The sequence below is a fragment of the Rhodotorula toruloides genome (assembly GCF_000320785.1).
Source record: "Rhodotorula toruloides NP11 unplaced genomic scaffold Scaffold22, whole genome shotgun sequence".
In the NCBI taxonomy this organism is placed as follows: domain Eukaryota; kingdom Fungi; phylum Basidiomycota; class Microbotryomycetes; order Sporidiobolales; family Sporidiobolaceae; genus Rhodotorula; species Rhodotorula toruloides.
In genome coordinates this window covers 320,066-346,668 of record NW_015622982.1, presented here as the reverse complement: position 1 = coordinate 346,668, position 26,603 = coordinate 320,066, and the positions used below count along the sequence as shown (strand labels likewise).

Below are 26,603 nucleotides of genomic sequence, written 5' to 3'. Positions count from 1 at the left end.
GAGAGTTCGATCCTCTCTCGGGGCACTGTCTTTTGCTTCATGCTCTTTTTTTGATCCCTTTCCTTCCCATCCATCGGAGCATCATGCATCATGCACTCGGTCGTCTGTCTCCCGGACTCACGCCTCATTGCCTCAGTCTAGGCAATCTCTGCCTCAGGCATCTGTCTGCAATGCATGCATGTGCAAGACATGTTCGCTACAGTATCAAAACAAAGGCAGGTTAGCAGGAGATGGGGATTGGGGAGAAGGCTGGCGGAGGGTACCAGGGGGCCTCATTGGCTCAGCCTGCAGATTCAATGTGAGCCTCGCAATGCTTGACAGTCTAGCTAAACCTGTGCTCATGCTCCTGACCCAGCAGGCCCGCAGTATTGAGGGCTCGTCTCGATCAACCAGTTTGCGGTGTTGCAGGAGGAAGCGGAGGAGGAGGAGGCAGATGTCGGGTGATGATTTCACGCCGGCGCCGGCGGCTCGTCTCGTAGCTCGGCTCGTCTCTGTTTTTTAGGCTACTCAGAATCCCAGACCCAAATCACTGTCTTTGCATCTCTCCTGTAGCCGGAGACGCTAGTGACTCGTGTCCGCCCGAACCGCTTGCCGCCCGCCGTCTTTGACCCGGTGCGGCGTGCAGTCTGTCTATCTGCTACGCCCGCTCATCTCCTTGACACTTCCGGTCTCCTCGACTCCGCCTTTCTTTTGCCTCACCTTCGACTCAGCTCAACTCTGTTGAACGAACACGGTGCATGCAACGTGGTGGAATGGGTGAGGACGGATGTTGGGTGATCGATCTAGCTCCGTAGCCTCCGAGCTCCTCCTCGTCGCTCTCTTTCTCTCTCTTTAGCGCTTCCCTCCCCCTCGCTCTCACTTCTGGAACAGGGCCCAAATCAGTATCTTTCGGTCTCGTTTCAGTCGCCCGACTTCGACTTGCGCCAGCCGCCTGTCCTCACATCGCGCTGAGGACGGCGCGTCTTGCACTATCTAGGTCGGCACTGGCCTTCTGGAAGTCGCTTGTCGGGAGCGCCAACACTCGCATACGCCGGCAGAGATGGAACAGCGTTTGATTGCTGGTTCTCCAGTCAGCATGAGAGAGAGAGAGAGAGACTACAGAAAAGAACACACCTGGTTCTCCAGTCAGCGACTGTGCTACGCCCGCTACTCCACCTCGTCTCTCCCGGTCTCCTCGACTCGCCTTCTTTCGCTCGACTCGCCTTCGGCTTGATTCGCTCTTCCTGTTGAACGGACATGGTCATGGCAGGACTGCAGCAGTGGAAATGATGAGACTGTTGTCGGGTGATCGATCTAGCTCGTAGACCTCCCGCTCTTCGCTCTTCTCTCTTTTCTCCTCAGCGCCCCCCTCCCCTCTCGCACTCGCTTCTGGAACAGGACCCGAATCAGTATCAATTGGTCTCGTTACAGCTCGTCCGCCATCAACTACGCTAGTCGCCGGTCCTTGCTTCGCGCTGAGGACGGTGCGCCTTGCAGACTGCATGAGGAGAAACAAGAGAGACAACCCACAAACCGCCCAACTACCCTCCCGTCTCCTGGCTGCAATCACATCCGTCCCATCTCCATTGTGAGGCTGCGTACGCACGCCTTACACCTTCGTCCGCCAGTCACACTTCTCTAGGGCTGCATCTTACACTCTTCCTCCCATTCTCTCCCTTGCCTGCTGAGTCTCTTGTTGCTCCCAGCAGCAATACACCCTCCTTGCATGTTCCGCTGCCCGCACCCTTCCGCTGAAGACAGACAATTTCCTAGCTTTCGCAGCTCGCCATGGTCACCAGCGACACAGACACACTTTTCCCAGGAGCGGGCAACACGCCATTCAGACTCTGAAGATTGGAACACCCTCCTACAAGCTGCTAAGATACCTGGGAGGAAACGGCGAAACTACCAAGACTGGTTTGTCTTCTTTCGCTCGCCCAGGTGCAATCACGGGTGCTTCTATTTGCAGCTCAAACAAAGCGCAGCACAATGTCAACCCAAGGCTCTCAGCGCATGAGGACCACAAGCAAAGATGCACGACAGACCGGGACTTCCACACTGCAGCCAGGCTAGAGATGCTCCGAGAAGGGTGAAGTGGGCGAGGGAGGGTGAAGGGGGTGCTTTCTCTTCCTCACGCACATCCACGGCTCCCAACTTGCACCACTGACCAAGTAGCCGAGTCTCCCAGCACTCGCGCACTTTTCTAGATGCGGCATTTCTATGTACTTTTCTCAAGCGGACAATGCGAAGATCTACCAAGCTAAGCCTTCTCCCTCCTGGCAGTGACAGCCTGTGCAAGGGAAGGGAATCGGGGTCAGCAACATCTCAAGAAGCACGTGAGAAAGGAAAGGACGCACATCGTTGAGGTCACGCAGCATCCGCTTCGTCGTCTCCCAGTCGACGCACGCATCCGTGATACTGACGCCGCGCTTCAAGCCCTGACGACCGTTCGGCGCCTTCTGCGCGCCCTCGTCCAAGTTCGACTCGACCATGATGCCGCAGATGCCCTTCTCACCGGCACGCATCTGCTCGCAGACGTCGGCGATGACCTGCGGAAGAACAGCGAGCGTCAGTCACGCAAGCAAAGGTAGAGGAGGACGGGAGGAGAACGCACCTTCGGCTGATTGCGGTGGTCCTTCTGCGAGTTGGCGTGCTGCGGGGCGGAGGACAAAGGTCAGTGCGCGAGCAGGTGCAGAGAAGAAGCGAGAACGCACCGAAGCATCGACCATGACGGCGGGGAGGAACGGCAACTCGGGCTTGGAGATCTTGCGGACCTGCTCAACGGCGCTCTTGACGCTCGCCGAGTCGTAGTTCGTGCCGCGCGAGCCGCCGCGAAGGATGACGTGGACATCGCGGTTGCCTGGAGAGCCAGCACGAAAAGCACGGTCAGCGAGGATCCAGAGAACGGGAGGAAGGCAGCCGAAACGCACCGGCGGTACGGACGATGGCGGCGAGACCCGACTCGGTGACACCGAGGAACGAGTGAGGGTGAGCGGCGGAAAGCATGGCGTCGACGGCGACTCCGAGCGAGCCGTCGGTGCCGTTCTTGAAGCCTGAAAGGCGGAGAGGCGGGTCAGCTTGCAGTCCGCACGCAATCATCAGACTTTCCGAGACGCACCGATGGGGAACGAGGCGCCGGACGCGAGCTCGCGGTGAAGTTGCGACTCTGCGGAGCGTGAAAAGGTCAGCAAACCCTGGGGAGGAGGGTGTCGGGACAGGAGCGGAACGCACCAGTCGTGCGAGCGCCGATAGCGCCCCACGAGATGACGTCGGCGAGGTACTGTGGTGCGGGTGACCGTCAGCTACGGCCCAGCAAGCGTGAAACAGATCGCGAGATGACGCACCTGCGGCGAGATGGTGTCGAGAAGCTCGCAAGCGACGGGAACGCCGCTGGCGGTGAGCTCGGCGAGGAGCGTGCGAGCTATCCGGAGACCCTTGTTGATCTGGTACGTGCCGTTGATCTCGGGGTCGTTGATGAGGCCCTTCCAGCCGACGGTGGTACGGGGCTGCGGGACGACGAAGGCGAAGGTCAGCTTCAACACCCAGGCAGATGGACGGCCGCGACGCACCTTCTCGAAGTAGGCGCGCATCAAGACGACGAGGTTGGGCAAGCTCTTGGCCTCCTCCTTGAGGAGCGCAGCGTACTCCTTGGCCTCGTCGACGTCGTGAATCGAGCAAGGGCCGACGACGACGACGAGCTTGTCAATCTCGCCGCGGAGGACGGCAGCGACCTGCGCGCGGGACCTGGCGATGGTGCGCTTCGAGGCGTCGGAGAGCGGGACTTCGGACTTGAGGAGGGCAGGCTGGATGAGGGGCTCGATCTGTCGGCGTAGGGGCGTCCGGAGTCAGCCCAGCGGTCCCTCGTTCACCCATTCCGTCACCCGTACACCACTCCGGCCCGTACTGGAAGGGTGCACGCACCGCAGAGATGCGAATGTTGTCGCCGTAGTCCTCGTACTGGTAGCTGATGTCGCTGAGAACGCTCTGGGTCTCCATGTCTGCTTGGCCGTCGAGGAGGAGGTCGGAGAGAGCGGAGAGGGTCGTCTGCAAGTCTTGCATGGTGGGCGGGATGTGGTAGAGGGCGGAGGGAAGATCCGAGGAGAGAGGGTCGGGCGCAAGTGGGTGGTACGGCGCAAGAGTCAGCGCTGGTCCCGTGGAAAGGTGCTCTGAACGTCGACAGGAGTCTGTGGCTCTACTGCATGCCCTCAGACGCCCGTGGACCGCTGCCACCGTTGCTGCTGGTTGACCGGAATCCGGAGAGCGAGCGCAGGAGAGAACGGGCGAAGGAGGGAGTGCGGGAACGTACGGGCGCTGTTGTGTGTCGAGAAAGTGTCTAGCTGGCGACTAAGCTGTTCGTCCGGGAGCAGGAGAGCGTAAGAGCGTGCGATCAAGTCAAGTCAAGGAGAGCGAGCGATTTGTGAAAGGCGCCGATGGGAAAGGACGCGTCTCTCTCGGGAGGGAGGGATGCCAGTGGCTGGACAATTCTAACGAGACTGTCAGGGTGTTCGTAGCGCTCACCTGCTTGCGCCTGGACGAGTGCGCCGTGGTCGAACACCGACACCGCCCCTCGCTCGCTCGCTGACGAGTCTCTCTCGCTCAACTCGCGCTCACAAACCAGCGCACACTCGCTAGGGACTCGCTTCGCTTGACTGACTGCTCATTGTGACGAGTACACGACCATGGCACCCTTCGCCATCTCGCTCAAGCACGCGGGCAAGACCTACGACCTCAAGGACTTTGACCCGTCCAACCCCGCCACCGTCTTCAAAGACCAGGTCTACCAGCTCACGGGCGTGCCCACCGACAAGCTCAAGATCCCCGTCAAGGGCGGCATGCTCAAGGACGATGCGGACCTCAACAAGCTGGGCTTCAAGCCGGTTCGTCCAACTACCCGCTCATACTCATAGGCCTGCTGCGTACTGACGCCCTTCTCCGCACGCTTGCAGGGTCAGACGGTCATGGTGAGCTGTCTCTGTAGTGCGAACGCCGCTGAATCGTGCTGACGGGCGCGCACACAGGTCATCGGTCCCGCAGGACCTATACCTCAGGCGCCGAGCAAGCCCATCGTCTTCATGGAAGACATGACAGACGTCGAGTTGGCTCAGTCGGTGCGTTGGCGCAAGCTGGGGCGATCTGGCGAGGCGGAGCGGCTTGCTGACCCCGTCTCGTCCCCCTTGTACAGGCCAAGTACCCGGTCGGCCTCCAGAACCTCGGTGAGCGTCGCCTGCACCAATTTTGATCTTTCGGTGAACGAGCTGACGCGGTCTCCACTTCGCAGGCAACACCTGCTACATGAACTCGACGGTCCAGGTCCTGCGAGCGATTCCTGAACTGCAGACGGCTCTCAACGGGTAAGCCGTCTTCGCCGGACCTCTGTAGTCACCAGCTGACAATGTCGCTCCTGCAGATCCCAGCTCGGCGCCGGCCAGCCCGACGCGCAGCTCACCCGCTCCCTTCGCGACCTCTACCAGTCGATGGGCCGAACGACCGAAGGTTTCCCTCCTCTCGCATTCCTGAGCGTGCGTGGCGTCTACCCGAGGTGCCGTGCGACGACTAGCTGACCTCCCGCCGTCCCGTGACAGATGCTCCGCCAGTTTGCCCCTCAATTCGCCGAGCAGTCTCGCCAACACGGTGGCTACGCGCAGCAGGACGCGCAGGAGGCATGGGGCGCGATCGTCCAGGCGGCACGGATGAGCTCGGTTACGACGGAGGGGGGCAACTTCGTCGAGCGGATGATGACGGGCGAGTTTGAGAAGACGTGCGTGTCCCCCGCTTCTTGAGTCCCGGAGCGCGTGATTGACGGTTCTTTCGACAGGCTGAAGAGCGCCGAGGCACCGGAGGAGCAGCCGACTGTCTCGAAGGAGCAGTTCCTCGAGGTCAAGTGCAACATCTCGGGCACGACCAACTACATGATGCAGGGCATCTCGGAGGCGCGCCGCGAGCTCTTGCTGTGCCCAACCACTCGCTGACCTCGTTCGGGCTCCACAGTCGATGGAGCAGGACATCGAGAAGAACAGCCCGTCCCTCGGTCGCCAAGCCGTCTACCACGAGACGACCCGCATCTCTCGCCTTCCGTCGTACCTCACTGTGCACATGGTCCGCTTCTACTGGCGCCGCGACATCAACAAGAAGACCAAGATCATGCGCAAGGTCAAGTTCCCGTTCGACCTCGACGTCACCGAGCTCTTGACGGACGACCTCAAGCGCAAGATCCTGCCTGTCAACGAGAAGCTCAAGGATTTCGACAAGGACCGACGGGAGCGCACGAAGGCCCGCCGGAAGATGCGGAAGCAGGCGGAGCAGCACGACGCGGCGGCCAAGTCGGGCGAGACGGCGGCGGCAGCACCGGCGCAGGCGAACCCTAGCGACGACCCGCCCGAGCAGATGCTCGTCGACGCGCCGGCGAGCACGGCGGGCGAGTTGCCGGACGAGGAGACGAAGCGGCAGGAGGAGCTCGCGACGCTCATGTCGCTCGTTCACCCGGATCTCGAGGCGGACAAGGGCGCAAACGTCAGCGCGCTGTACGAGTTGGCGGGCATCGTGACGCACAAGGGCGCGAGTGCGGACGGCGGGCACTATGTCGGCTGGTGCGCGGCGAACCCGAACGAGGGCAAGGAGGGCGCGGAGGCGTACGATGTCGACCCGGACAAGCAGGAGTGGTACAAGTTCGACGACGACAAAGTCTCGCTCGTCTCGAAGGACAAGATCCTCGCGCTCGAGGGCGGAGGTGCGTTTCAGAACTCGCTTCAGGCTCCTCCGCATCCTGCTGACGTCCTTGCGCGCAGGCGAGGACCACTCGGCGTACATTCTGCTGTACAGGAGCAAGTCCCTCGCATGAGCATCCGGTAGAACCTGCAATCTCTGCACAGCAACGCATGACGAGCGTCTCTCGCTCGCGACAGATTCTGGAGAGCCCGACATCGTATCTTTACAGCTCGAGTGTCTATAGTTCCGCTTCGTCCGCCTTCTTCTCGCTCGTGGAGGAAATCTCGTCGTGAGATCCGACCTCGACGACAAGCTCGTCGTCCGTGTCTGTGCAAAAGCGCGGCGTCAGTCAGTCCCAGCGAGGCAGCGACGTCAAAAGTGTACGCACGGTCCTTGAGGCGGAAGATGAGCACCGGGATGCAGAAGACGAGTCCGGCGACGCAGACGGCCCACGTCGCGGCCAACTCGCTCATATACGCCGTCTCTGCCGAGTCCATCGCAAATGCGCCTGCTGCGCCAGCTGACTGAATGGCCTTGTAGACGCCGACGAGACGAGCGAGCGAAGCGGGCTGGTTGAAGATAGCGCCCATCAGCCAGTCTGCGAAGGTCAAGATCAGCTCGTTGTTCCCGCGTAACGGCCGCCCTCGCGACCCACAGGCGTAGTTCTGCGTGATGGCATCGAGGATGCCCATGAAAACGTAGAGGGCGGCTCGGCCACCGTAGCCCGCGTCGCGCAGGTCGATGCGAGGGTGAGAGGCGCCGTCTGGCGTGCGGTAGTAGTCCCTGTCGAAGGATGCTCGTCAGCACAACATTCAGGCAAGAAAAGAACAGTGAGCGTACTTCTGGTAGTGATAGCCCGATCCCCAAACCGCGCAATGGAAGGCGAGCAGGACCGCAAGCGCGACCCACGCGCGCGACTTCCGGCGGAACCGCTTCAGGTCAATCAGGATGCCGAAGATGCCGGCGCCGACCATCTGGCATGACCAGAAAAGGAACGAGTTGAGCGAGCGAGTGCGGAGGGTGAACAGCGCGCCGTTGAAGCTGTTCTGCTGCCAGGTGTAGCCGAAGCTGGAGGGGCGCACTCGTCAGCCGTCGACGTAGAAAGGATCGAGTAGGGCGACGTACTTTGAGGAGAAGAAGAGCGGGAGGAGGAAGACGAGGATGACCTCCTTGCGCATCAACTGCCACATCCCGACTACCTCCTTCTTCCAGGCTGGCGGGAGAGGTGAATGTCAACGAACGAGATCTTGAGCATGTCGGAATACAAGAACGCACTCGGGTGAACCGGCGGGATGACTCGCGTGCCGTCCGACCGCACCATTGTCGCTGGGTCAACCTGCAAGAGCTGTGTGAGCGGAAAGCTCTGGCCGAAGGCTGGCGATGAGCACTCGCCAGCAGAAGCGGGAGGAAAGAGCCGCAAGCGGCAATGACGAGGAAGACGATGTAGACCGAGTTGCCGACCGTGTTGCTCGTCGACTTCCAGGTCAGGCCGACCTCGATGGCCGAGCCGAGCGCTCCTCCGAGGTTGAAGACTGTGAAACTCACCGTCAACATGAGTAGAACCGACATACTGGGCCGAAAGCGGACGTACCAATCCAGAACAGAGCGATAAGGCGACCTTTCGTCTGCTCGGTTCCGTAAGCGAGCATGAGCGACCCCTGAGCGGTCCACAGCAGACCGGCACAGACGCCGAGGAGTGCTCCGGCTGCGACGACGAAGCCGCGGTTCCCGTTGATGTTGTACGAAAGGAGCGAGCCCATGTAGACTGCGCAGAGGAGCGTCAGCGACCGCGGGAGCGTTTGGACAGAACGCTATCGTGCGTGCTCACGAGCGTAGCCCGAAGCGCCGATGGAGAAGGCGAGTCGTGCGCCGATGCGGTTGATAATGCTGCCGGAAGCGAAGCCTACTACGGCGAAGCAGGCATACAGAGCTAAAAGACGCAAGTGAGGATTAGCGGCTGTTTGCTCCGACAAATGACGAGCTCCTGGGACTCACCGACGTTCGCATCGTTCGCGGTCTTCGGGTTGACCTGTCCTCCGCCGCCTGCAAGTGAGAATGAAGGGAACGCGAGGGATAGCCTGTCAACAACCCCTTCGCCTCCGCGCGATACGGCCGCTCGCCTAGGAACGGCCCCACTCACCTACGCCCGAGTTTGCATTGAAGATGCCCGGAGTACAGAAGCAGATTGCGGAAATGAGGAAGACCTGGACGACGGGCGAGGCGTACAGGCGCTGCAAGCGGGACCGGTGAGGCAGCGGCGGCAGTTCCTCCGCAACTCTGGCCGCGTCGAGGTTGCTCATGGCTGGATAGCAGAACAGAGCGTGTCCTGCAGCAGGCAGAGTCGCGCAGGAAGGAGAGGCGCGAGGGCGCGGTATCGGAGACGGGAGGACTCCGGTTGCGGGGAGGAGGAGGGACGCTAGCGCAGTCGACCGCGCGGTCGTGTGAGCCTGCAGATTGCCCGCATTTCGGGTGGACTCTGCCCGTGCCGCGCCACACACAAGCAGAGTCGGTGTTCTGGCGGAGGGAGACGACCCGCTCGCCAGCTCCCGGGAACCGATTTTGCGCTCGACAACACCGCTGCACTCGCTCGAGGCATTCGCTCATACTACAGCTGCGCTCAGATAGGACACCGGAGCCCTTGCCGCCCGCCCTCGGACCCTGCGACGCCGTCCACCTCGTTTCTCACCTCTCTCTCAACTTCATCAGCCGGCAAGAGATCGGGAGTCTACCGCGCGCAGGGGTGGACTTGGGTTAACGATTGAGTAGGTAAACATCGTCATATGCCAGCTGAGGAAGTGGCGGGGCGTGGCGGACGTTGCAGGTCAAGCGCAGGACAAGGGAGAGGAACGGCGTCTAACCTCTTTGTCCCGCACTCGCAGCTATGCCTTCGGCGCGACTCCCCGAATGGTTCTTGTGCGTCGATGCTGGCGGGACCGCCGTCAAGTGCGTCATACGGTCGTCGACGGGCTTGACCAGCTCAGCCTTGGGCGGACCTTGCAATGTGTGAGTGGTTCCATGCGCTGCGTGGGTCAGAAGCTAAGTCTAGCGCATCCCAGCAAGAGCGTCGGGCCTCGCCAAGCGATGCGGACCATCCTGCGCGCAACTCAAGACGCCCTCTCCCAGCTTCCGCTGCTCGACTTCCCTTTCAACCCCAATTCAACCGATGATCCCCCGCCTCTACCCGCTCGCTTCTTCAGTCGAGTATGGCTTGGCTTGGCCGGAGTCCTTTACCCGAGCGACGTGGCCGACTTTGCACCCCTTGCTCGCGAGGCTTTCGGGTTCGAGGAAGGCGAGGATGCGCTCAAGATCACAAACGGTGAGCTACTTGTTGTTCACTTCCGACGCACACGATGCTGATACCCGTCCATAGATGGTCACCTGCTCGCCGCGCCTTGCTTGACGATGGCGAACCTCGACTCGACCATTGCGACGGTCGCTGGCACGGGCAGCTGTAACCTCGGCAAGTTTCCATATCCGCCACAAGGGTTCTGTGTGCTGACGTATGCTCGAGCAGCTTTCCGAAGACATGGCTCAGAGCTGGAATTTATCGGGCAAAGCGGAGGCTGGGGTTTCTTGTGCGCTCGCTCGTTCTCCAGCTCCCGCTTCTTGCTGACCACTTCGCGCCATGTAGACTCGGCGACGAAGGTTCTGCGTTCGCCGTCTCGCGGATAGCCATGACGCGCCTTCTGAGCGATTACGACCGTCGGACAACCGCGGCCCTCCGCGACCCACACGCCTCACTGTCTCCAGCGATCCCTCTCTTTCTCGACCTCCTCCACCACTTTGACGTCCCCGACGCCGCTACCTTGATCGACAAGACCTACCGCGACCACTCGAACGGAGTAGGCGGATTCCTCGCCGGCGAGTCGAACCGCAAACTCTGGATCGCCAGCGGCGCACGAGTCGTCTTCCGATACGCCTTCGAGGAGGTGGGCGCTAAGGATGCCGCGAGTCGCGAGATGGCACTTGCGATCGTTCGAGAAGCGGTCGCCCCGCTCGTCGACTCGATTGTGCAGCTCGCGGGCGATAGAAGCGTCGTGAATCCGAGCAGGGCGCTGTTGTCGCTCGGAGGCGGGATGTGGAAGGCGGAGGGCTACCGGGATCTGCTGCTGCGCGGGTTGAAGGAGCGGGGACTTGAGTTTGCGGAGGTCAAGGTCGTCGAGAGTGCGGCGGAGGAGGGTGCCAAAGCGCTGTGCGCCCAGGCCTAGTAGATTCGCTAAAAACAGACACTGCATCGTGACTTGTTCTGCAGGAGGACTTATTTAAGGGAGGTTGCCGACGAGGCTTGAGTGGAAGAGTTGGGAAATAGTGCAGGGCAGAGGTAGAGAGGGATAGCAACAGGTGCCTCGTGACTCAAGCTACTCATCCTGTACCGCCCTCGCACTTGCCACCTGGCAGTCGTCCGCGACAACCATCACTTCATCCGCAAGACTCGGCTTGATGTCCTCAATCTTAACGAGCGTCACTCTGAACGCGCCTCCGCCCGTCGGACCCGCATTCAGCGTTCCGCTGCTGGCTGGAAAGAGCGACTCGGCTGGATAGTCGACAGTGCCATCGGGCCAGTCGAGGGAGGGTGACGAGGAACCCTTGAGCTGGTCCAGGTCCGCCTTCAGCAGTTTCCAGATCTTGATCTTGTCGACGAGCTGCGCAAGACACCAGAGTTCAGCGAGCTCAAAGGAATTGAGGGCGCGAGTATGTACCTGATACTCGACGACCCGAGCAGACGTCGACGGAAGACACCAGATGAACGTCTTCTGCCGCGCCTCGTCCGTTCCTTGGTCTTCTGGCTTGATGTCGGGCGAATAAGAAATCGTCGCAGCCTGTAAGCCGATTTTGACCTTCGGCATAGCCTTGCGCCGGCTTTTGCTGGGACTGGAGGATGGAGACGAGGTCGAAACCGATACTTCAGGCTTGGGAAGGTTGTGCAGGTAGCGCATGACGACTTCGCAGATCTTCATGCCGACGAAAGCAAGGATTCTGCACGAAGAAGGCGGCGTCAGCAAGATGCTGAGCTCGAAGAAGTGGACACAGACGGACCTCGGCTTGCACCGTACGACCTTTTGCAGCAAGAACGGTACGCGCTCCTTCATCTCGTCATTGGAGATCTCGCTCATCTGTGTCAGCCGGTCAGCGGCTGATTCGGTGCCTACGCCGAGAAGAAAGGGTCTCGCACCTCCGCCGATGGCCTCTGCACCAAATTCGTCGAGCCGATGCCGTAGTTCGGAAGCAGCGGACCTTCTGACGGGTGCAGGCGACGGTCGGTCAGGCCGGACTCGCTGAGGCAGCTCCAGAAGTGGTTCGTCGGGTTCGCATCTGCCGAAGGTTCGAACAAGTCGCCGCCTCAATCAGCTTTGCGCAAGGAGAACGCCTGAGCGACGGAACACCCACAATGAAAGCCAGACTGTGCACTCTTGACGCCCGGGTTGATGCCGCAAAGCAAGAGATCCAGTCCGTCCTTCAGATAATCCGGTAGAGGATTGTCGCCCAGATCCGCGTACTGCGAGGGGTCCGCGTATGGCCTCGCCGACTTCTTCTTCTTCTTGCGCGGCGAAGGACCGTCTACCGACGCCGCATCGACATCTTCGCTCCCCCGCTTGAAGTGCGTGCTCGTTCCATCCGGACGAGGAGGAGTTCCGGTCGACTGCCGGCGTGAGCGGGCGGGTGCTTTGCGCGGGGTGTATTTCGCTGCCTCCTGCTTTGGGTCCTGCGTGCAGTCGACAGGTGCTGGAGGAGTCGGGTGTCGAGAAGTGGGGGAGACGAGGCGGAAGCGGTCGAGGTGAGCTGCAAAAGCGGGCGATGGCGCGGCTGGCAGGTCAGGCGAGCTTTCTGCATCCTCTGCGCTCATTTTGGCAGCATCTCAGCGAGAATAAGCGAGGTGGAGAGGGAGACCCGCCTCATCAATCCTTCGCCTTTTGACATCGGACGACCATGCGAGCCTCAGCTGTTGTGCGCCAGGCGACTGCGCCAGGCTCGCGAGAAGCCTACGACAAGGCGCTGCTATACGCGACAGACCTCGTCCGCCGCGCAGACCACGAGTCGATCTATGCCTCCTACTTCTACCCCTCGAGCGTCCGCCCGGCATACCTCGCCCTCCGTGCGCTCAATGTCGAGCTGGCGGGGCTTCCAGACCAGGTGTCGAATCAGCTCGTCGGGCGAATGCGGTTCCAGTGGTGGAAGGACGCGATCAAGGGTCTCTACGAGGTAAGATCATTTCCTCGTCCCCGTCTTGTACCGCTTTGTCGAGCTGCTGCAGCTTCCAGAACAGGAGAGGATGGCTAGCTGAACCCACTGTCATCCCTACAGGGCCGACCACCTCCTCACCCCCTTCTCAACCTCCTCTCCCAGCTTCCTCAGCGACCCTTCCTCTCGTCCTACCACTTCACCCGGCTAATCTCAACCCGCGAAGCCAACTTCATGAACCCGACATTCCATTCTCTTCAGGACCTCGCCGACTACAGCGCCGGCACGCAAGCTTCGCTTCTCTATCTCCTCCTTCAGGCGACGGCTGCAGGTTCAGCACCTCCCGCTTCTCAAGGCTTCTCGACTGGAGCCGGTCTTCGACACGCGACGCCGTTTCAGCATACCGGTGCGGAGCACGAGCACGACGCGGGAGCAGGCCAAAGCGGACAAGCTGCGAAGGAAGCGGACGACTTGACGCTTGACCACGCTGCAAGTCACCTCGCTGTCGCCATTACCATCGCCACACTCCTTCGCTCGATCCCCCATCATGCTGCTAAGCGGACTAATGTCATACCGCTAGAAGTCGGTCAGTCGCTGTCTTTCTCTTGCTCTGGTCGCGTAGTAACTGACCCGGTTTGTTCCGTCAGCTGCCCGGCATAACTTGCGCGAAGAGGCGCTCTTCCGCTCAGGACCCGAGGCCGAAGGGCTGCAGGATGCCGTGGCGCAATTGGCCGGAATCGCAGAGGCCGAGTTGCGGACAGCGAGAGAATGCTTCGAGGGGACGAAGGGCGTGCCAGCGCGCGCCGTGCCTGTATTCCTGTCCGCTGTACGTATAGCGAGCTTCGTATCGGCTCTTGCAGTGCTGACGATGGCTTGCGACATGGCCAGACTCCCGCCCGCTCCTACCTCGCTCGCCTTGCCTCGCCCAAAATCGACTACAACCCCTTCGACGCGTCACTGCACAAGCGGTATTGGAAGCTGCCGTTCCAGGTGTGGGGCGATGCGCGCAACAAGCGGTTCTGAGCAGGTCGCAATGCAGGACTTGCTCGAAACTAGCGTCAAAGGCCGGCACTTCTTTGGCAGCGAGAGCGAGAGATACAGGGAGAGCTTGCAGATTGCAGATAGGTCAATGCGAGGTAGTCAAATGTATGCGGATAGCTGACGCGGTGATGGAAATGCGAAGACAGGTGGACAACGAACGGCTAGGCCGCTAGGACTTCGCGGACAAGGGGGAAAGATATGCTAGCAATCCTCGGAACAAACCCAATACCACTCCTCGCGAGCCACACCGCCACCGAGGAGCTGCCGTTCCAACGCCAGCCCTTCGCCCATGATCCGCGAGGGATGCGAGATGTACAACGACGACGAGTCTCGTTCGAGTGCAATAGATTTCGATGGCGGTAGGGATGTATGCTTAGGCGTCTTGGGGAACCGGGGAGGATGACGAGATGGTCGACGAGCTTGACCGCCGGCGCTCCTTCTGCCGCGCTCGCTTCTCTGCCTTTGGGCTCCGAGGAGCACGAGGCGAGCTCGAGATCGGCGGGACGTTGTCGTTCTCGACGTCGTCCAGTCGAAGCACCGCGATGCCATTGACAACGGGCGACGCGCGCGAAGCCGTCTCGGGAGTGCCGACGGTCACGGCTGCTGACGCATCCGCTGGGTGGCGGGTGTGCTCGGAAGCTGGCTGCGGCAGGATCGCCCACCCGTTCGCTGCAGCCGTAACGGGCGAAGCGGGCCGAGGGGTCATCTCGTCGTCAAGCGGCACACGCGGCGCTTCGACGAGAGGCCAAGACGGGCGACTGCGAGACGGACGGCTAGGCGAAGCCGAGTCGACAGCGGGGTCATGAGGCGCTTTGGCGGGAGTCGGCGGCTGAGTCCTGAGGACGGGAATCGTCCGAGGGGCGTGGGGAGGGATTTCTTCCGTTGAGGCAGCCGTCGTTTGAGGCGCGGACGGGGCGGCGGATGGCGTTGGTCCCAGGAAGGCAACCTCGCGCTCATCCTGGTCCCGCCCATCCAGCCCAGACTTCCCCTCAGATGCCGCGATGACAGGACTTCTCCGCAAGTCGTCGTCCGAATCGTCCTCCCAGTCGATGTCGTCGGTGTCTTCGGCTTTGGGCAGAGTGACCTCGATGGCGCCGAACAGGAGGGTCTCGCGGCCGTCTGGCCCCATGCGAACATGCGGAACGCTCCCGCCTCTCGATCGACCAGCCCGGCCCTCGCTCAGCGTCTCGTCCGTTGACGGTCGTCGCTTCCGACCACGCTCAGCGGCTTCTGCCGCATCTTCCTCGTCCTCAAACTCCGCCGCAGACTCGCCATCCTCGTCTTCGGCCGTGCTGCTCAGGCTCTGCCGAGGCCCACCCCGACTGGGGCCGCCGCCAGGTCCATGCGTCCTGTTACCTACGCGCATTGGACCGCTGATGCCGTACGGTGTCGAGCCCCAGCCACCCGCACCTGCCAAGTACGCCGCACTCCCTCCACTGGCGTGGTAGTGCGCGTAGGACGGCAGGGGCAAAAGTTCGGGGAAGTTGCCGAACGTGATGCTGTTTGCGAGCGCGATCGCCTCGCGGTCTTCCTCGGGGAAGATGGGCGCAGGAGGGGCGGGCGCGGCGGGACTGGCGGTGTTGCCGTTCGCGCCAAGCGGATAGGCGGCGGGCGCTGAATTCGGGCTCGTGTAGGCAGAGGACGTGGCGGAGGTCGAGGTCGATGCGAGAGGATACGGGACGGGAGCCGAGGCGTAGGGGTTTGTGTAGGCGTGATGAGCGGTGTGCGGGTTTCGGGGGACGGATGTGGCAAGGCGAGGACCGACGTGAGCGTAGCTTCCGCTGGCAGCAGCCGACGCCGCAGATGCGCCATACCGGTACTGGGACGACCTGCCGCCGTACGCCGAGTAATGACTCGTCGGGTGGCCGGCAAAGTAGGCGGACTGGGCGGCGAGTTCCGGACTCGAAGGCGCAGTGAGCGAGACGGATCCTCGTGCGTTCGTCGAAGCGCTCGTAACGGGGGGTGACGAGGCTGTTGGTCCTCCCGCATCGCTCATCGATGAGGACGGCGGGTTCTGGAAGAACCGGTGCAAGTCGTAAGAGCCTCCTGCTCCCGCTCCGCCCATCGACGGTGTTCTCAGCTTGCCGCGCTCGGCACCAGCCGCCACTCCGTCCTTCAGTCCGCCATCCCACGATGCCCGCCTCTCGTGCCCGCCGAACGAGCTCGCGCCTGCTTCCGAGGGCGGCGGCGAACCTGCGACGGTCGGCGGAGTCGACATGTGCTGTGGGGCGAGGCGGCCTGTGTTGCTGCCGTACGGGTAGACGAGCGGCTGGTGGTGAGCGTGCGGATGTCGAAGAGCTGCGCCGGCCAGGGCGTAGATGCTTGTCGGGTGCGGGTACATGCCGGATGCGCCCGTTCCCGTCGACGGCTCGAACGCGTCCCCCAGCACCAGGTGAGGAGCGTCGTCGCCGTTCTCGCTCGCCGGACCCGCCGACACGACCGCTTCTCCTCCGCTCGACTCGGAATTGATTGCCAATCCCGCAATCGCACGACCAAGCTGCGGCGGTTGCTGCACCGCGCCTGCCGCCGTCCCGTTCATCGCCACAGCCCAGAGCGGGTGGTCCCGCGACATCGACGCCTGCCCGAGCGGAGGCGGCTGGTGATGCAGGCCGGCGCCGTACAGAGTCGGAGCCATGCGAGGCGAGGGTGCTGATCGTCTACGTGGGCTCTTCTGCTGGGGGTGCGAGCCGTAGTGTGGGGACTGGTGATGCAGAGGGGCGTGCAGGCGGGCATAGGGATCGTCGGAGGGGTGGATGAGCAGGTAATCTTCTCGTTCTTCGCAGAGCGAGTTGATGACGGCGCCGATGCCTTCGGGTGATCGAGAAGGAGTCGTGAGAATGCGGAAGGCGCGCATGAACTCGCCGCGGATCTGTCGAGGCAGGAAGGTCAGTTTTCCGGCGCAGTCACTTGCGGTCCGAAGCCGAAGCAAGACGCACCGTGTACAGCCCGTCTTTCGTCACTGTTCGCGCGACGTTGTAGTCTAGTTGAAAAGGGTCCTGCGAGGCGGACGAGACTCAGTACGGCCGTCCCCCGCTAGACTCAACCCGACGGACGCACCTCTATGCAGAGCTTGTGCTGATCTCGCACCGTCCCCTCGGGGTCCGTCTCGATGTCGATATGCCAGCCCTTCGTCGTCTTCTGCATCGTGCCCGCCTCACTCCGAATGCTGACAACCAAGCCGGCGTAGTTGAACTCCTTTGAGAAGTACCGGAAGAAGTCGATGAGGAGCTCGCCGGCCGATTCGCCGTTCGTCGTTTGGAAAACAGAGGGAAGGGCGTCGACGTCGTCGAAGAAGGAGATGTCGTGGCCCTCGTAGGTGAGCTCGTCGAGATTGGCGGATTCGGGGAGAGGTAGTCGTTGCAGGTTTCTGCGGAAGCGAGGTGAGCGGCTGCGATACTGCTCAGCAACGAATGAACGCACGGAAGTATTGGCGGCTGCTTGACGTGTGCGAGGAAGTGGATGACGAGCAAGACGTAGCCGTACGAGCTGAGCGTGCCTCGGTACGGGTTGTTGATCTTCCGCCGTTTCGTCCAGACCTTGACTGCGGGTCAGACACTTGTCAGCACTGCGCGAAGGAGGCCCTGACGAGCGAACGGTCGCGACTTACGGAAGAGCACCAGTGTCCGTAATCGCGCGTCCACCATCGCGTAAGTCAAGAGCAGCCGGGTGTTCTCCAGCGCCAGCCGGTTCTCGAACCCGATATCGCAAGCCATGCCGGCCGGGACGCTCGCAGTTGGCGGCATGGTGAGCTTGATGATCGGTATTCGTGCGCGAGGGAGCGTCTTGACGTAGAAGTTGGTCTCTGTTCGGGTCGGCGGGTTCAGCAGGCGCTCCTGGAGAGTTCTCGAGGCTGTACACACCCTGCTCGATTAACCGGCCCAACAGCTCGACCAGCTCGGAGGGCGACCGCACTGGCGCATCCTTGGCGAGGAAGCAACACAGGTCCATGTCTGCGCCGAGTTCGGGTCAGCTCGACTACTCGACCTCTCAACAGGTCTACGCCTTTCCACGCACCCGAATTCTTGAGCGCAAAGCCATTTGCCATTGACCTGTGAAAGGGGGTGGGAAAGGTGTCGAGGTCAGCCCAACCTCTGCGCCCGCTCCAGCGATTCCGCAACGCACCCAAACGGCAACAGCTTGGCTCCAGGCGAGACCTGGTCCGCCAGCTTCTCGAGGTACTGCCGCGCCTGCTCCTTCGCATCGTACTCGTCCTGCTGGGGCACGACCGACGGGACGAACGTGGACTGGAGGTAGTGCGTCAACTCTGGCGCGTGAGCATACACGCCAGACGCTGCTCCGTCCCGCCAGTGCGCCGAGCCTCCGCCGCTGCTACTGCTCCCTCCCATCGCTGTCGCTTGTCCTCCGGCTCCCTGTCCCGCCTGCTGGTGGCCGTGCGGGTGGGCAGCGAAGGTCGCACTGGTCGAAGGGACGGGTGAAGTCGACGTCGAGGCTACAGGCGTGCGCGAGGACGAGGGTGAGCGGGTGTTCGACGAGGGCGACGGGGGTCGAGTCGAGGGTGTGGGATGGAGCGAGGGCGACCGGGGCGGGCGGGAGGCAGACGACTGCCGTGAGCGTGAGCCCGCCATCCTTTCTTCAGCAGCCTGCGCAAGCTCGAGCGGCGAGACGAAAGCGTGGTGAGCGAGAGAAGTCGGCCCTCAGCCAGTGCGAGAGTGCCGAGTTCCGCAACTCGTTCCCCTCTCCTTATCGTGCGCTCACTCGTCCAGTAATAGAGTAGATTGGCATAGGCGAGAGACGCGCGACCAACCGTCGCAAGTGTGCGAGCATAAAGCCTCCTCCTCCTCCCTCGCGCCCAGGTCTGTCCTCGGCATACGCTCAGCTCGACCGCGACAGGTCGGCGAATGCGCTCTCGATGCAGTTCTTGATCTGCGCAACCGCGACAACCAATCAGTCCGGAGCAGCGAAGGGGTGTGCAGGAGGGAACGCTGGACGCACCTCGCGGTAGCTAACGATGAGGCAGCTCTGCTCATCGCGCGACACCAGCATGATCTTCTCGTCCACGCCCGCATCGAGCTGCGTCGAATCAAATGAAAGGAGACAGCAAAGAGTGTCAGCAACACCTCCAGCCGCCATGCACATCGAACCGAACGCACCTTGTTGAGCGCGGTGAGGACATGGCTCAGGTCGGTGACGGGTCGGCCCGTCTCATCGACCTGGTGGAAGACGTAGTCGCGGAAGAGCTTGATGAGGTATCGGTCGCCAGTCTCTGCCCATCGCGGGTCATGGTCGAATCTGCGGTGAAGAATCCGACGCGTGAGTGTACATCTCTCGACCGAAGGCAGTCGCTAGTAGCATGCTACGCGCCAGCAGCGACATGCGAGGGAGATCCACGCACTCTGGCCGCTCGTTGATGAAGCCAAACTTGGTGAGGAGGCGGACGAGCCTGCCGTTCTCGAGTTCGCGCATGAGCTCGTGCTCGAGCGTGTCCTCGGCGCTGCGCGTTCACAAATAAGTCCATCTCCGTCAGTCAAGCTCAGGCCCAGGACGAGAGGGAGAGGGCGCGCGCGACACGCACACAAGACTCGAGTTAAGCTCATCCACGACCCTCGGACCCATCAACGCCAACACCTCCTCGATGGTCTTCCTCGGCCCAGGTTTGCTCAAGAGGTACAAGACGACATTCTTGAGGTCGGGCGAGTACATGCGCGAGATGTGGTCGACGCTCTTGGGGAGGTTGTGCACGGCTGAGGTCGAGCCGCAAGCGAGTGCGATGATGAGCTTGCCGAACGAGAGGAGGTCGTCTTGCTGTGAGATCGGCGGCACAACCTCGATGTCAGCAACCGCTGGGTCGGAACGTCGCCCACAAAGCCCAGCTCGGAACGCACCTGATGCGCCGGGATGTTCTGCCCGCCGTCCCAAGTCAAGCAATCCAACACGCCTCCGCCTCCAAGCCTGACGCGGTTCTTTCCCGTCACCAACACCCGGTTGACATCGACTGTCCGCATCGCCAGTCCGCTATTGTGCACGCATTTGAGCGCCGACGCAAGCTGGACGACATAGCTCCATAAGACGCGTTCGGGGAGCGCAGTCGAGTTGGCGCCTCCTGCGGGTGTCGAAGAAGGTGACGAGCCGGCTGGTCGAGCGAGCGCACCGCCTGGACGGAAGGGAGAGGCGTGGGCGGCGTGAGGGCCGTGGTGGACGTGGTGTTGTGTCGGGTGGTGGTGCTGCGTGAGAGGTGTCGACCAGGGGTTCGGAGGGAGAGAAGCGAGGGGGGAGAGGTGCGCTTCGTAGAGCGTCTGCGAGCAGGGGTGGAAGTCGTAGACGAAGATGATGGCTGCGCGCAAAAGCTGGGTCAGCTCGAGTCGAGGTGGGCAGGACGACCGCACGCACAATGATCGCCGAACGCGCGAGTCGTAAACGCTTCTCGCACGCCGACGAGCCCAGGATGCCGCACGCGGGTCCACTTCTCGACCGCCGCGATCGCCGCTTCGTGCTGTAGCCGGAAGCCTGGGAAAAGGGACGTTCGTCAGTTCCCGCGTCCTTCAGAGGTGGCACACAAGCTCCGAACTGGCAAGCTCCAGCACCAAAGCAAGCTCCAGCACCAAAGCGACGCTAAGAAGCTGAGCGCACCTTCGATCCGCCTGAGCGCATAACACCTCCCCTCTCCCTCCTTCCAAGCCTTATAAATCCAACCCCTATAGCCAACCCACCCCACTCCGCCTCCTCCGCCCTCACTAGGCGGCCGATCAAGCGGTACCAAACCCGTGTACCCCCCGACCTCCTCAGGCAACTTGAGGTCGACCGAAGGGGTGGTTTGCGTCGCTTCGGATTTTTGGGTGAGGGAGATGTGGAGCGCGGGAGGGAGAAAGAAGGAGGTTGTTGGGGAGTGGGAGCCGGCGCGGGAGGACAGGTTTGAGGAGAGGTGGCGGGGATTGGTTGAGGGGAGAGGGTGGTAGAGGTGGTATTGGAGCTGCGAAGACGGCGTCGGAATGGAGCATCAGCCGTTGCTGCCAGCGAAGCTATGCGCGAATGATAGAGCTCGACGCCAAACTCACAGGTTGTCGCTGGAATCCCATCGCAGCCGGATGCATCGCGCCCATCCCGTTATGATAATACGCCGCCTCAGCCGCGGCTGCAGCTGCCGCATGTCCCAGCCCAGGCAATCCAGGTGCGCCACCGTTTGCGCCAGGCGGAGCGAGCGCGTGGGCAAAGTTGTACGGGTTCATGGACGCGGAGGGGTCGGCGCCGGGCATGGGTCGCGTGTAGTCGGGGGCGTTCTGCGGGCATTCCCAGCGTCAGTAGGAATCTTGAAGGGATTGGGATGGACGCACAAGGTCCATCACCTGTTGGTAGTACTCCGACAGGCCCTCCGCCGTCTGCTGGCTCGCCTCCGCCATCGCCCGCCCGTAGCTACTGTCGGCAACCGAGCCTGGCGCCGAGGGAGCTTGCTGTTGTCCAGCAGGCGTAAAGAACGGCGCATCCTCTGACAATGCGGGTCTGCGCATCGCGAGAAAGGGAGGAAAGTCAGTCCAGTCCCAGGACGGCGAGACGAGCGAGCGGACGTACGTGACTGCTCTCCGCGGAACAAACTCTGCCGCCTTGGCCGCCATCGTGCTCCCTCCAGGCGTCATCGTGCCCGTCGTCCTGGACCCAGCATCGCTCCCTCCTCCTGCTGAGCTGCTCCCGCCCGGTACGAACTCGGCTGCGGAAGCCGCTGCGACCGAGAGAGGCGTAGACGGTGCTGCACTGCGCGCGAGTCCACACCAAGGTCAGTAGCTGGCGAGCATGTCGCCTGTCGCGAAGTGACGCGCGAAGGGGAGATGAACCCGTGAGCCGAGAGCAAGACGCGCGACTCACGGTACGGGACTCGCAGGCGCTCGCAGTCCACCTTGCGCTCCTCTCTGACCGGGCTGCTTGCCCTGCGAGGCGGTCGCCGCGGGTGGTTGGGCTGGTTTGGCGGTGGGCGAGAGGGAGGAGTTATTCGCGCCCGGCTTGACGATGGCGATCGCGGCCGACCCTGGAGGCATTGTCAGCGCGAGTCGTGCTCTCACTGAACAGCCAGAGCCGTGAGCGAGCGAAGTCGTGCGGAGTGGGGTGCGCAGACGAGCCAAGTCGAGGAGAGGTCCGCTTCCATGACTCGTACCGCTCGCTTGATGCCATTCTCCGGTGTCTGAAGCAGTACGCGTATTTGTCCAGTCACTCGCAATCCCGCCAGAGCGAGGTGAAGTGTAGCCCACGACTAGTAGTCAGTTTGTAATCAGCTGATTACACTTTTCATCTTGTATTCGAAGCCGAACTCCTGTGATCGTCTCTCCCGACTGCGCCTGACTCTTGCTTCCCGTGGACGTTCTCTGGACTGCACCGACGCTCTCTGTGAGCTTGCCAGCACAACGCCAGCACCCGTCCCCGCCCAACAGCGCGCCGTCCGACTTCGAGCGCTTCCCCGCGCATTCACTCGCTCGCTCGGAATCGACCCACACCTCGCCGTCCTCCCGATGGCGACGCCGACCGCGATGGCGCTGCGTGTGCGCAACTTTGCACAGTCCAACACGTCAGCGACGGGCATCACCGTCGCACTCCAGCAGCAGGCGACGACGACGACGACGAGCTCTGCCTCGGCATCATCCACTTCGAAGTGAGTTTAGCGCTTGTTTGGTGCCGAGACGCGGGCGCGGGGAGCAGTGCTTTAAGGGTTTGGCTCCTCGTTCTGCTCCCTCTCGCTCGCTGTTCACTCGAAGACGAACGCCCGAGCTGATGCCATGTCCTCCTGGGGCAGCACGAGTTATGGTTCGGCCGGGAGCTACTGGGGCGACGGGAACGGCACCTTCTCCAACAGCTGGTGCGTATCCGCTCTCTCTCGACGTCGTGCGTGCGCTGACAGGCCCTCCCGTACGCAGGGTGACCTGGGTGAGCCTTCTCGACCCTCCTTTCTCTCGACCATCGGAACCCTCCGCGGACCCCTTCGTGGTATGCGGCGCTAACGCGAGTCCTCCACCTGCGCGCAGGTCTCCATCATCATCCTTGCAGGCGTCGTCGTCGCACTCCTTGCGTCCCGGTACGTTGCAGTCGCCTGACCTTCTCTCGCTCGCTCGGCCACGCTCGCGGGAACCGAGGAACCCCCCGACCTTCGTCGCTCGAAACTCTCGACTAACATCGTTCCCCTCCTTCGCATACGCAGCTTCTTCTACATCCGACGCTACTACCCGCCAACCCTCCGGTCCTACTTCATCCCCGCCAAAGGCATCCGCATCCGCCGACTCGGGATCTACATCCGTGGTCCGCCCGAACGAATCCCTCGCGAACCTCCTCCCTCGTACGACATCGCTGCAAACGGTGGACGACGACGCCGCCGACGCGGGCGGCAGACGGTTGGCGAGACGGTTGGCGATGGTGGAGTGCGATTGGGCGAGAGGGACGTCGATGATGGATGGGACGACTTGGACCTTGTGGAGCGCGGTGCGAGGCCGGTAGACGAGTTGCCGCGTTATACGGCGGAGAACGGCCTGCCGATGTACACGGTTGGGGACGGGTCGGCGTCGGAGGAGGCGGAGCGGATACGTGCGAGGGCGCTGGCGGACGGGTTGGAGGACGTTCTCCCCACTGCAGCAGAGTACGAAGCTGCCTCGCGCGGTCAGCGAGACGGAGCCGTCACCCGCACCGAGGCAGACTCGACGCCCGCATACCCTCCTGTCGCTCACCTTCCCGACTCGCGAAGACCGCCTCTCAATCCTCGTACGACAACAGCCCGCTCGTCGCTCCTCCTCTCGGCATTCACGCGTCGCGCACCTTCGCCTGCTCCGTCTACCTCTTCCGCCGCACCCCTCCACTCGCCCTCTGCACCGCGTGCGCACGACTACCCTCCTCGACCCTCGACTTCCTCCGACACGCTCGACGCCCCAGCTCACCCTACCAGCACACTCCGCCGCTCCGCATCAAGCACGACGTCGACTTCTACATCTGGATCGTCCAGCTCGTCCGACGCCGGCAAGACAGGCGAGGAGCGGAAGAAGGAGCGTGGCGAGGACGCGGCGGTTGGTGGGGAGGCGAGCTCGTCGACGCTCAAGTTGGAGGCGAAAGACGAGCGGCGGGAGGGAGACGGGGATGCACAGTGATTGCTGGCCGCCCGCCCGAGGTTGTACACTCTTTTCCCGACGATTCACCACGCGCTTTTCGAAGCTGGCATACCCCTATCCCGCACAACGACGGTCACTCATGTAGCTCTCCCTCGCTTCACTTCGCCTGTACCTTCCGACACCCGGATCCTCTCCCCCTCTTTGGTCTTCGCTCTCGCTCAAGGGTAAAGCGCTCGATGCGCAACGAGTCATGCAAACCTCTCTCAATCACAAAATCCGGTGCGACGTGAGAGCCTGGAGAGTGATGCGATTTGCATGAGGGGTCAAGCGAGAGAGGGGAGGTTTCTGCGAACCAGCGCAGAGTTGGGTGGGTATGTCCAGAGGTCGAGGGGTATACGTGTGAGCGTAGGTGCACATGAGGGATACAAGACCCGAGTTGGCGATGCGGGGATACAGTCGATAAGGGCGTGAGGGCAGGCAGGCAGGGCGAGGGAAACGAGGAAGGAGAGCTAGTGCGCGACGACGCCCATGATGCGGACTTCGTGGCCGCCTGTCGACGTCGAGTTGGCCACTTCGCACGAGAGAATACTGCGCCCGTTCTCCACGTCAGCTCTGGCTGAAGAAGGGCGCATGATGAACCGGAAGAACGCACTGACTACCCGCTTTGAGCGACTCGTGCACCATGAACCACTGCGGCGCCGCAGCTTCTTTCGTCGAGTACGTGTCAAGCGTGATTGCCGAGTCGGAGAAGTCGTCCACCCAGCAGGTTGCGCGGCCGGGTTGTTCGGAGGGGAGCGACTTGCGCGGACCAGCCCATTGCCACTGCACGATACACAGCGTCAGCTCGTCGCTGAGAGTTGAAAGCAAAGAGAGACGCACCAGGAAGACCCCAACCTTCGATCCCTCGACAGCGAAGCGGATCACAGACCCAACCTCCTTACTCGCAATAGCAACCTTGTCGTTCCACTCCATCTTCTGCCAAGCCTGGTGTGGCTCGTCGATGGCTGTGAGGTCCGAAGAAGCGGCGGGGACGACGCCGTGGTCCGAGTCGGTGAGGGGGATGAGAGGGTAGGTCTTGGAGGAGGCGAAGTTGCAGGTTGGCGTGATGCGTTCGGCGTGTTCAGTCGCCGAGAACTACGGTGAGCGCAATGGGTCAGCTGTCGTGCGCTCCAGATCGCGGACGTCCCTAACGCACCTTCTGCCACGCTCGCAACCGAGGAAGGCGACCGTAAGTCTCCTCAGGCGGCCACATCGACCCGTCCTTAGCCAAAAGCCTGCCACGTTTCATCTCCTGCTGTGTGATGCACGCCTGCTCGAGGAGGTAAAGGGTGAGGAAGTCGGCGAGGGCGTTGTGCGGGTGGACGTTGATGTGCCGCTGCGAGCGAGAAGGAGGGTCAGTCCGGCTGCTGCGAAGGTTGGAGAAGGGGGAGTGGAGCGAACCAAGTCGGGCTTGCCGTCGGGGAACTTGGTGAAGTAGTCGGGGGCGAGATCGGGTCGCTGGATGAGGTAGGGGAGGAGGAAGTTCTTGACGCTGCAGACGACAGTTCCGTCAGCTTCAGCCGCTCTGGACGTCGTACACGGGAAAGGAGAGCAGGAAACGCACGTGATGATCGGGGTATCGAAGAACTGGGAGAGGAGCAAGTTCGAGGCGAGTCCTCGGCCCATGTCGCCGAAAGACAGCGCAAGGACGGAAAGGCGGATGACGGCAGGCTCGTTCGGCTGGTCTAGCAACGAGCGCATGAGGGCGTCGTCGGCGTCGAGCGTCTCCTGCGACTGGTCGTTGTTCACGTCGAGCTCGATGAGCCAGATGTCCGCCTCCGTCTCGGGCACCATCGTCTTCCAGCAGAACGAGTAGAATCGGCTGGTCATCGCGGGCGCCGAACCGTCGATGATCCGCGAGTTGGGAAAGGTCTTCTTGAACTCGTCGACGAACCGGTACGGCCACGCTGGGCCAGCGACTTTTCCGCCGTGATCGAGTCCGTGTCCCGCCGTCACCGATGCGCCAATGACGCCGAAGCGGATCTCCTCCCCTCGCAGCGCCTTCTGTAGGACCTTGCGCACGCGGACACCTGAACCTTCGTACGCCCGCGACAGTCGGATTGCTGAGTCGCCGTACTCGCAGAGCGGGTTGCTAGGGTCGTTGTCGCATAGTCGGCACGACGTCGCTGTCGACCGGATGGTACGCTGAGAGGAGATGGACGAGGCGAGCTGGTCGGGGAGGAGAGAGGTTGGCGCATAGGCGAGGACGGTTCGTGGTGCTGGCGCTCGATGCGCGAGGAAGCCCGCCATAAAGCAGAGCGCGAAGAGGGCCGCTGTCGTCAAAGATTGTGGTCGGATCCGCATGCGAGACCCCTTCTGCTGGTGAGCGACGCCGAGAAGGGCGGAGCGGTCAGGCGAGTCCGGTAGACGGATTGACGAGTTCCTGCTCAAGCGCATGCTCGTCGTCGGGAAGTGTGCAGCGGTCGTCCAGCGATCGGTGCAGCGGCGTGAGGGAGGGAGCGAGGAGGCAGGAGGCAGCGAGGAGTGCGGATCCACCCAGGTCGGCCGGCACCCGCCTCGGTTCCACGGGCGACCGCCTTTATGGACTCGCACCTAGAGACTGAAACATGCACAGGGCAGGAGCGGATCACTCGCCAACCAGGAGAAGAGACAATTGCTTGTCGCCGG

General features: G+C 62.2%; 11 protein-coding genes across 11 annotated transcripts; 4 read left to right on the top strand and 7 right to left on the bottom strand.

The window, feature by feature from the left end:
- Positions 1-937: 937 nt before the first annotated feature.
- Positions 938-1,244, bottom strand: RHTO_03758 (uncharacterized protein; the record flags this gene model as incomplete). The annotated part of the gene is made up of 2 exons (XM_016417427.1): positions 938-1,058; positions 1,114-1,244. 2 exons carry the CDS (start codon positions 1,242-1,244, stop codon positions 938-940), a joined length of 252 nt encoding a protein of 83 aa, XP_016271343.1.
- Positions 1,245-2,239: 995 nt separating this feature from the next.
- On the bottom strand, positions 2,240-3,975 carry RHTO_03757 (3-deoxy-8-phosphoheptulonate synthase; the record flags this gene model as incomplete). Its single annotated transcript, XM_016417426.1, has 10 exons — positions 2,240-2,269; positions 2,337-2,528; positions 2,594-2,632; positions 2,694-2,839; positions 2,910-3,032; positions 3,098-3,145; positions 3,211-3,259; positions 3,324-3,485; positions 3,549-3,800; positions 3,901-3,975. 10 exons carry the CDS (start codon positions 3,973-3,975, stop codon positions 2,240-2,242), a joined length of 1,116 nt encoding a protein of 371 aa, XP_016271342.1.
- Positions 3,976-4,658: 683 nt separating this feature from the next.
- Positions 4,659-6,817, top strand: RHTO_03756 (ubiquitin carboxyl-terminal hydrolase 14; the record flags this gene model as incomplete). Its single annotated transcript, XM_016417425.1, has 10 exons — positions 4,659-4,856; positions 4,926-4,940; positions 4,998-5,087; positions 5,162-5,192; positions 5,258-5,330; positions 5,387-5,498; positions 5,562-5,737; positions 5,795-5,909; positions 5,968-6,706; positions 6,765-6,817. 10 exons carry the CDS (start codon positions 4,659-4,661, stop codon positions 6,815-6,817), a joined length of 1,602 nt encoding a protein of 533 aa, XP_016271341.1.
- Positions 6,818-6,922: 105 nt separating this feature from the next.
- RHTO_03755 (Major Facilitator Superfamily protein) lies at positions 6,923-8,984 on the bottom strand (the record flags this gene model as incomplete). The annotated part of the gene is made up of 11 exons (XM_016417424.1): positions 6,923-7,011; positions 7,073-7,282; positions 7,340-7,467; positions 7,525-7,752; positions 7,810-7,897; positions 7,960-8,020; positions 8,077-8,216; positions 8,276-8,449; positions 8,513-8,614; positions 8,680-8,727; positions 8,825-8,984. The coding sequence occupies 11 exons, from the start codon at positions 8,982-8,984 to the stop codon at positions 6,923-6,925; spliced, it is 1,428 nt and encodes a 475-aa protein (XP_016271340.1).
- Positions 8,985-9,565: 581 nt separating this feature from the next.
- On the top strand, positions 9,566-10,892 carry RHTO_03754 (glucokinase regulator family protein; the record flags this gene model as incomplete). The annotated part of the gene is made up of 5 exons (XM_016417423.1): positions 9,566-9,687; positions 9,741-10,000; positions 10,055-10,135; positions 10,199-10,259; positions 10,316-10,892. The coding sequence occupies 5 exons, from the start codon at positions 9,566-9,568 to the stop codon at positions 10,890-10,892; spliced, it is 1,101 nt and encodes a 366-aa protein (XP_016271339.1).
- Positions 10,893-11,042: 150 nt separating this feature from the next.
- Positions 11,043-12,529, bottom strand: RHTO_03753 (TDG/mug DNA glycosylase family protein; the record flags this gene model as incomplete). The annotated part of the gene is made up of 5 exons (XM_016417422.1): positions 11,043-11,327; positions 11,385-11,661; positions 11,722-11,798; positions 11,858-11,997; positions 12,073-12,529. The coding sequence occupies 5 exons, from the start codon at positions 12,527-12,529 to the stop codon at positions 11,043-11,045; spliced, it is 1,236 nt and encodes a 411-aa protein (XP_016271338.1).
- An 83-nt stretch (positions 12,530-12,612) lies between these two features.
- Positions 12,613-13,887, top strand: RHTO_03752 (protein of squalene/phytoene synthase family; the record flags this gene model as incomplete). Its single annotated transcript, XM_016417421.1, has 4 exons — positions 12,613-12,885; positions 12,988-13,450; positions 13,512-13,690; positions 13,753-13,887. 4 exons carry the CDS (start codon positions 12,613-12,615, stop codon positions 13,885-13,887), a joined length of 1,050 nt encoding a protein of 349 aa, XP_016271337.1.
- Positions 13,888-14,278: 391 nt separating this feature from the next.
- Positions 14,279-18,251, bottom strand: RHTO_03751 (poly(U) polymerase CID1; the record flags this gene model as incomplete). The annotated part of the gene is made up of 8 exons (XM_016417420.1): positions 14,279-16,774; positions 16,842-16,901; positions 16,963-17,272; positions 17,326-17,446; positions 17,513-17,707; positions 17,766-17,855; positions 17,920-17,954; positions 18,028-18,251. The coding sequence occupies 8 exons, from the start codon at positions 18,249-18,251 to the stop codon at positions 14,279-14,281; spliced, it is 3,531 nt and encodes a 1,176-aa protein (XP_016271336.1).
- A 487-nt stretch (positions 18,252-18,738) lies between these two features.
- Positions 18,739-21,890, bottom strand: RHTO_03750 (PAB-dependent poly(A)-specific ribonuclease subunit 3; the record flags this gene model as incomplete). The annotated part of the gene is made up of 12 exons (XM_016417419.1): positions 18,739-18,789; positions 18,859-18,936; positions 19,017-19,155; positions 19,259-19,357; positions 19,439-19,668; positions 19,749-20,197; positions 20,254-20,370; positions 20,494-20,833; positions 20,919-21,140; positions 21,195-21,360; positions 21,430-21,609; positions 21,721-21,890. The coding sequence occupies 12 exons, from the start codon at positions 21,888-21,890 to the stop codon at positions 18,739-18,741; spliced, it is 2,241 nt and encodes a 746-aa protein (XP_016271335.1).
- A 468-nt stretch (positions 21,891-22,358) lies between these two features.
- On the top strand, positions 22,359-23,975 carry RHTO_03749 (uncharacterized protein; the record flags this gene model as incomplete). Its single annotated transcript, XM_016417418.1, has 5 exons — positions 22,359-22,498; positions 22,640-22,702; positions 22,761-22,770; positions 22,869-22,918; positions 23,042-23,975. The coding sequence occupies 5 exons, from the start codon at positions 22,359-22,361 to the stop codon at positions 23,973-23,975; spliced, it is 1,197 nt and encodes a 398-aa protein (XP_016271334.1).
- Positions 23,976-24,445: 470 nt separating this feature from the next.
- On the bottom strand, positions 24,446-26,372 carry RHTO_03748 (capsular related protein, Esterase, SGNH hydrolase-type domain containing; the record flags this gene model as incomplete). The annotated part of the gene is made up of 6 exons (XM_016417417.1): positions 24,446-24,524; positions 24,589-24,758; positions 24,816-25,070; positions 25,132-25,311; positions 25,377-25,467; positions 25,540-26,372. The coding sequence occupies 6 exons, from the start codon at positions 26,370-26,372 to the stop codon at positions 24,446-24,448; spliced, it is 1,608 nt and encodes a 535-aa protein (XP_016271333.1).
- Between the last annotated feature and the right edge of the window lie 231 nt (positions 26,373-26,603).